Source organism: Arachis ipaensis, chromosome B09 (genome assembly GCF_000816755.2).
Source record: "Arachis ipaensis cultivar K30076 chromosome B09, Araip1.1, whole genome shotgun sequence".
Classification (NCBI taxonomy): Eukaryota; Viridiplantae; Streptophyta; class Magnoliopsida; order Fabales; family Fabaceae; genus Arachis; species Arachis ipaensis.
The window spans coordinates 12,065,643-12,073,229 of record NC_029793.2 but is presented as its reverse complement, the minus strand read 5'-3'; the positions used below and the strand labels follow the sequence as shown (position 1 = coordinate 12,073,229).

Here is a 7,587-nt window from a genome sequence, read left to right as displayed (position 1 = left end):
TAATATGAAAGATAGCTTACGAACTAGCTCAATTTTGCTTCTGAGTCTCTTATTCAGTTGGAGTTTTAGCTGAACACTGTCTCAATTTATATCAGTAAAAAGCATTTTTATTTTGATACATACATTACTATTATTATTATTATAAACTTGAAATTTAATTTACTTGCAAACCTAGCCACCAGACTAATTAGTAACAGACAACTGCAGATTTTACATTGTTAAATTAAAATCAACTGCAACGAAGAATAATTGAATCAGACAACTATACTAAAATAGCATGCATCTTCATCAATAACATATAGCACGCATGTTATCAAATCACAATTCACAAACCCATATTTCACAGATTATTGTACCGAACCCCAAATTAAAACCCCTAAAATCGGAATCCTAAACCTTTGAAATTTCAGAACCAAATGGAAATCAATACATACCTATTTGACGATGTGAGCACAGAGAAGACGATGAGAAGCACAGAGATGACGATGGTGAGGGCGGTGCAACGATGATCAGTGCAGGACGATGAAGAGGAGCGACGGTCAGTGTAGCGATGTGGTGAGTGGTGAATGGGGCGACGGTCAATGGCGACGGTGAGAATGGCGAAGGTGATGATGTCAATGGTGAAGGGTTTACGCGCGAAGGTGAACTGGTCAGTGCAGCAATGTGGTGAGTGGCGAGTGGTGAGTGGCGGTGAGTGTTGAGTGGGGGGTGACGGTCAATGGCGACGATGAGAATGGCGAAGGTGATGAGTGTAGATGGTGAAGGATTTGTGCACGAAGGTAAGCTCTCTGAAAGTGGAAGGCGCGATCGAATTGAAGGTGTGTGTGCTTTTGGGGGGAAGGGGAAAAAAATTCACTAAGTGTCACCATTTGGCCCTAAATACATTAGTCATTACTTTTGAAGCGTATCCAAAACATAATAAATAAGTTACCCTTTAAAAATGCTCTCTTTGGTACGAAAAGTGTATCTATAGATATCAACATAAGGCTACGCTTTATAAGTGATTTTTATTGTATCTAAGACTACATGTTGTAAATAATGTCACAATTGTGTTTTCTATTCTCTTATAAAAGGGTAATACGGAGAAAAGCGTAACCTATTCATAATTTCGAATGTAACTTAAAAACTGTGTGGCTGAATGGTTTTTTTTTTTGTAGTGTATTTAGTATTTTTGAATATTTATTAAGTGAATTCTACGGTGTTTATAACTTGGTGCCTAACTTATTTTTTATAGTAAATTTTGAATATTTAATAATTATTTACTTTTATAGTTTTAAACTTAAATATTGATTTTTAACCATTTTAGTAAATTAAACAAATATTTTTAGGAATCATAGCAATCACGTATTTATTATAGGATATTACGTCTATATTATTTCGATTCTCTTAGCACCTATAAATATCCTTCTATATTGTATCATTCTACACAACTTGAATACACACAAACCTTTTTTCTATTGCTCTCTCTTACCTTTCTAACATGGTATCAGAGCCATGGTATCCTCCTTGAAGAGGATAAGTTATTTTTCTTTTGAAGAAATTACCGTACTTTTCATACTTTTCCTCTGTGCCATTTTTTTTTCTTGTCTTTTGTCATTGCTTTGATACTTTTTCACCTCATCGATTAGCCTATCTTCTTCGTCTTGTATCTTTCCGAGTCTAATGAATCAAACATCACTATTATCCGCTGCTTATCTATTCTCATGGAGAAACCAGATATTTTTCGTCACCTTCCGACAGTTCGCATCTTTCGGCATTTTACCATCTCTTTGTAGTTTGCCACCTTTCTAGTAGTTTTCGGGTAGTTCGCCATCTTTCTGACAGTTCTCCATCTTAATTTTTTTGGCAGTTCATCACTCTTGTGGTAGTTTTGTCTCCGCTTTCTTGTGGCAATTTCGTCTATGCTTTCTTTGTGGCAGTTTCATCTGCGCTTTTCTTGCACCAGTTTCATCTGCACTTTCTTTCGGCAGTTCCATCTACACTTGTTCCATCAGTTTATGCAGTTTTTTTTTATTTTGTTGTTTTAAATAAGTTTCAAACTCAGGTTGTCACTTGAGTTTGAGAGATGATGTTAGAATATATTAAGATCAATTAACTTTCATTAGAATTATTTAGCATATCTGAATATTTATTATAGAATATTACGTCTTTATTATTTCAATTCTCTTAGCATCTATAAATACCCTTCTATATTGTATTATCTACACAACTTGAATATACATAAACCTTTTTTTATTGCTCTCTCTTACCTTTCTAATTAACAATACTAAAGGTGCCAAACTAAATTTGGTTTCTTAAGGAATTTAATTTGGTTCCCTAATAAAATAAATTTTATAGACGTGGATGGCTTTATTTATTCTATTAAAAAACCAAATTAACTTTTATTTCTCAATAAAATGTGACAAAACAAACACAATGTATCATATTCCATTATGCCTATATTCTACAAACTTTTTTATTTCGGACAAATTTGAGACAAATGTTGAACAACTTTTAGTGGAGGCATTGGAATAATATATTTTGTCCTAAATTTGTCTAAATTTTGTCCCAAATTTTGGCGCCAAATTTTTTTTGGATGGCGCCAAAATTTTCATACAGATTAGTAACACATTTCGGACAAAAGCTATAATTCGTCTGTATTTCATCTGAATAACTTTAGACAGATTTTGGACGCATTTTGAAAATTGTTAATTCTATCCCAAATTTGTCTATAATTAGTCTTAAATATTTTTACTATAGCTAACCCCTTGAAATAGGCAAAATTTTTTCGCACAAATTTGGAACGAAAATAGCATCATTTGTAAATTTCCGTATGAAAGTGCATCAGTTTTCAAACGGATTTTATATGTTTATTAAAAAATTATAACATTTAGTATAAAAATAATGTTTATACTTTTAAATTTGTCTATGATTTATCCCAAATATTTTTACTATTTCAAATAAAATTTCTTTTCCTTAAAATAACCTTAATTATATATAACTTATAAAAGAGTACACTTTTTGTTTCTAAAATTTAATTCCAAAACTTTTTGATCAAAATATGAAATAATCATCGTATTGATTAATTTCTCATTTATTATTATACATGTTCATAGCCTAACCCAAAACACTAAGCTAGATCTATTAAGCTTAAAGGCCCACCAAGGACTTCGTTCTACCTGACCTCCTAAGAGGTCAAACATATAAAAACTGAACTAAACTACTTTTTCATACAACAATTAAAAAAAAACGCTTAGTTTTAATATTATTGCAGTAAAATTAGATACCAATTTAATCAAACCATAAAAACTGATTTTTAACAAACTAATTTTTATAAATAAAGAAAAAAAAATAAGCATTAATACACACAATGATAGTTACTAAAAAAAGAACTTACTTATATAGAGTTTCTTTCAAGAGACCTCTTTAACAAATTAATCCACATATCGAAGTTCAAAAGAAGAATTCACCACAATTCCTACAACAAGATTTTATATATATATATGTAAATGTAGCTTCATATATGAATTTATCTATTGATTAATGATTGTGTCACGCAAGTAGGAACTATATAAACACCTTCAAGAATTTGAAAAAAAAATTACTTATAATCTTAATTGAAACCTATCACTAAATAGAACATTTATATGCAATTAAACACCTTATCTATATATATATTCCATATTTTCATGCTTTTTTTAATAATTATAAATATTTTTTTTAAATATATTATAAATATCTTTAAGTTTAGATATAATTTAATTTTAAAATTTTAACATATGTAGTTGTTTCAAAACCACCTTTCTACTCTGCGCCAAAAAGCCAAATTTTATTCAAACCCGCCCTTTTGTTTCAATTTTTATCTTCTTCTCAAAAACTGCCCTGCCTCCTTACGGTTTTCAGAGAGGCTTCACTCACTCACACAGTCACACTTCTCTCCTACCTGTGGCCACCATCGATCTTCCAGGTCGCACTCCAGCCAACCTCCGCCCTTGCAACTCAGGCGACCTCTACCCTCTCTCGTTCTTCGTGCTCACAGATTAGAGAGCCCTAACTCGCTCACCTGCTCTGCCCTGTGGCCACCGCCGCGCCGCTGATCTTCCGGGTCGCACTCCAGCCAACCTCCGACCTCGCAACTCAGGCGACCACCACCCTCGTGGTTCGCGTTCACAGGTAATAGCTCTCACCCGCTCACACTGCTCTGCCTCCTGCATGTGGCCGCCTCCTCCGATCTCTCGGACCTCGCACCGCCACCAGCCTCCAACCCTTGCCACTTTGCGTCTTTGTGCGACCTCTGTGGCTCTGTCAAGTCCCAATTTTTTGTGAGTAGTGATGTGATTCTTGTTTGTTTCTTTGTCAATTTGCTTGTTAATGATGGTTCTCGTTATCAGACTATGGCTTGGATTTTTATCAATGGTCCTTTGGTCTTTCTAAGGATAAAATTAGAGTACTATTAAAAAAGTTAGGGTTTGTTCTTAACTCTTTGGATATGAGTGATAATCTCTTCTGTTTTGCATCTATTGGATGTCTTTTATTTCATTCTTGTTTCTCCTTTTCTATCACCATTTTAGTCATTATTTTCATTCGTATATACATTCTTTTAAATCTTTCACCATTTAAATTCTTTTTCTTGTTTGTCTTTACACTTTTTGCAGTAACATTTCATTGTCTTCATTTTAGTATTCATCGTAATTTTAGCCAATATTTGCTCATTCTAAAATTTTTCATATGTATGAAAGTTTAGCAAACTGTGTTTATGTCTTAACATTTCTGCCGGTTGATTACTAATATAACTACCGTAACTAACAGTCTCCGACAACCATTATTCCATTCTTCGGAGATCAATTCTTTTGGGGGGATAGAATCTATCAAAAAGGGCTAGGTCCAGCACCAATTCCAATTTCTCAGCTCACTCTTGAGAATTTATCAAATGCCATAAAGTTCATGCTCCAGCCAGAGGTAACTACACAATCTATGACTAGCATTGAAATTGAAAATGGAAACATCTATATTTTCTTGAATGTTAGATTTACTGGTTATAAAATTTAGGTCTTTTTTTCTTATGGTCATGGTTTTTGATAGATTTAATGGTTAGGTCCACTCGATTCTAATAATAAACCTTCAGGTGAAGTCTCAAGCAATGGAAGTTGCAAAGTTGATTAAGGATGAAGATGGTGTTACTGCAGCGGTTGATGCGTTTCACCGGCATCTACCTTCTGAGCTACCGCTTCCAACACCATCTCCGGTGGAGGATCACCCAAATGCTTTGCAGTGGTTTTTTTCTTCAAATATCCAAGTGGTGTTGTGTGCCTTGTGGTGGTGTATAGTGTTTTTTTCCCCACTCAGTAAAGTATTTTCTTTTATTCATTATATAGCAATGGACATATTTTTAGCTGTGCGTGCCTGTATAGCTTAAACTACATATGTACTCATTACCAAATTTTACAGGTGCTCATTGTTTTGTATGAGACATTCCGAATGCATTCGTCAAAGTTTAGCTCTAGTGGCTCTCGTGACCTCCTTATCTGTGATGAGGCTCACAGACTAAAGAATGATCAGACGATAACAAACAGGGTACTGTACAAAATTTCTCCAGTTTAAAGGCATGTTTCTGACTTTTGTTCAAGGCACCTTGATGGCTGTGATTCTGAGTTTCTCACCTATACTTCCTGAATCAGGCATTGGCAGCTCTTCCATGTAAACGTAGAATTCTATTTTCAGGAACTCCTTTGCAGGTGAGATTCTACGCATGTATAGCTCTTTGTGTTTCGGGCTACAATCCTAAATAACCATTTATGTTTATACTTTTATGGACATATTTTGCAGAATGACTTGGAGGAATTCTGTGGAAGTTGAGGCTGAGAAACTACTAAGATGCATGGAATGAATATTATCAACAGTGTCAGACTTTTATGATACTGTAATGCATTATGTTTCTAGTTCCTTCTTACTGCTTGGAGTATTGAATTTCCTAAATATTTCTTGTATAATATTCAAATTTCAGTTAAGTACTTAAATCTCTGTCTCTCGCCAAGGTTGCAGCAGCAGAGGCTGAGCGAGAGAGAAACCAGTGATGGATTGTTTGTCACTTCCATCGTTCATTTGGATTCCATCAACATCTAAGTATGAAAAACACAGCAACCATCAAAAGAAGTTCCGAATTGCGGTGTCTAGGAGAGACACTGACGCTGAATTTTCTTTGTCCTTTTCTTGTTTTCCTTCATTCAATGCTATTCACAAAACAGTTCCTTTGGCTGCTTCAATCGCAATTTTCTCTGGTCACCCCCTGGTACTTTTTTCATAGACCTTTGCTTGTTTGTTATTTCTATAGCAAAATTGTCAAAGACATTACTATAGCAATACCTAAAAAAAATTAATGTTTTTCCCCTCCTGATGAAAAGTGTTTTATTGAAATTCTAACTTTTATATATTTATCGTTATGGGAAGTATTTGCTTGTATGCTTTTTTATCTTAATTTAGTTTTCAGGACATATTGAAGAAAGCTCAGCTTCTTTCCCCTCGTGCTATGGTTGTTGATTCAATACAAACTCTTGATCTTATTAACACTGTTAGTAATTTTCTTTCAATTTTATTAACACTTTTCTTTTTCTACCATTTGTCAATATCTTTGAATTTAACATTTTGTTTTGATTTATGTATTCTCAAGTGGTCAGAGCAAAATGTTAAGTTGAATGATGCTGAGGACAAGTTAAAAGATCAAGAACATCAACTAAAGGTTCAACAGAAAAGAATTGGTTCTACTAAAAAGACAGATGAGCTTGGGACAGGCTCTAGTAATGATGAAGATGATAACATAAGTGATTGATGTTAGGAGGATATGTTTTTTCTGATTTAAATTAAGAAATTTTTAGGTGAATTAGTTAGTATATCTTATTTTATTCATGATATTTGACCTTTTTAAAGGCTTCCTTTGTTTTAGTTTAAGTATTTTTTTTTCTTATTTAGTTTGATTACATTTATGGACAAAAGTATTTTAATAATAAATATTTTTTTTAACTATTTTATGTTAATTAACTTTTTCATGATTTTATTATGTGTTTATAATTTCGATGATGTAATATGAAAAAAATTATTATGATGGTCTTAATATAGAAAGCAGATCGAATACAATTTATTTTCTAAAAGTGAATATAATTTTTTGTTTTGTATGAAATTTGTTTCAAATACGTAAATTCTTTTAAATTAAATTTGTCTGAAATTTAATTGAAAAGAAATATTTGATTTGTCTAAAATTTGTTCGAAAAAAATTTGTTATATTTGACTAAATTCGTTAGAAATTTGTCTGAAATAAAGTTTATTTTTTGTTTGAAATTTGTCTAAAAAGAAATATTTTTATGTTTGAAATTTGTCTGAAATACGTTGTCTTTAAGAGAGACACTAGCCACACTCTTTGTGGTTGATTACTTAATTAATGTCTTTTTTATTTTATTAAAGTATCCTTCATTCATTAAGATAAATACCAACAAAAATGTCAGTTGCCACTTGCCACACCCATATTTAAAAAATTATACTGAGTAAATTACTAATTCCGCCCTCGAATTACCAGAACGCTGACAAAAATAACCTCCACTTTTATTAACGACAAAA

General features: G+C 32.7%; 2 protein-coding genes across 5 annotated transcripts; both read left to right on the top strand.

Moving 5' to 3' along the window:
* On the top strand, positions 3,812–6,152 carry LOC107616738 (DNA repair protein rhp54-like). 4 transcript variants are annotated; one of them, XR_002354174.1, is made up of 7 exons: positions 3,812–4,301; positions 4,789–4,938; positions 5,105–5,329; positions 5,428–5,553; positions 5,658–5,714; positions 5,806–5,899; positions 6,022–6,152. XR_002354174.1 is itself a non-coding variant. In XM_021111629.1 (7 exons), exons 2-6 carry the CDS (start codon positions 4,924–4,926, stop codon positions 5,833–5,835), a joined length of 453 nt encoding a protein of 150 aa, XP_020967288.1. In that variant the 5' UTR covers positions 3,812–4,301; positions 4,789–4,923; the 3' UTR covers positions 5,836–5,880; positions 5,984–6,152. The 4 variants fall into 4 exon arrangements, 1 of the variants encoding a protein (XP_020967288.1); XR_002354173.1 differs by having other exon boundaries at positions 6,015–6,152; XR_002354172.1 differs by having other exon boundaries at positions 5,984–6,152.
* Positions 6,021–6,972, top strand: LOC107616737. Its single transcript, XM_016318670.2, has 3 exons — positions 6,021–6,268; positions 6,467–6,547; positions 6,647–6,972. Exons 1-3 carry the CDS (start codon positions 6,053–6,055, stop codon positions 6,803–6,805), a joined length of 456 nt encoding a protein of 151 aa, XP_016174156.1. The 5' UTR covers positions 6,021–6,052; the 3' UTR covers positions 6,806–6,972.

Bases quoted from the DNA above. Each gene is read 5' to 3' on its own strand.
- LOC107616738 (XM_021111629.1), top strand. The intron at 5,330-5,427 runs GTATTTTCTTTT...CAAATTTTACAG, and splicing joins TTTTTTCCCCACTCAGTAAA to GTGCTCATTGTTTTGTATGA. The intron at 5,554-5,657 runs GTACTGTACAAA...TTCCTGAATCAG, and splicing joins ATCAGACGATAACAAACAGG to GCATTGGCAGCTCTTCCATG.
- LOC107616737 (XM_016318670.2), top strand. From the start codon at position 6,053: ATGGATTGTTTGTCACTTCCATCGTTCATTTGGATTCCATCAACATCT. The intron at 6,269-6,466 runs GTACTTTTTTCA...TTTAGTTTTCAG, and splicing joins TTTTCTCTGGTCACCCCCTG to GACATATTGAAGAAAGCTCA. The intron at 6,548-6,646 runs GTTAGTAATTTT...TGTATTCTCAAG, and splicing joins CTCTTGATCTTATTAACACT to TGGTCAGAGCAAAATGTTAA.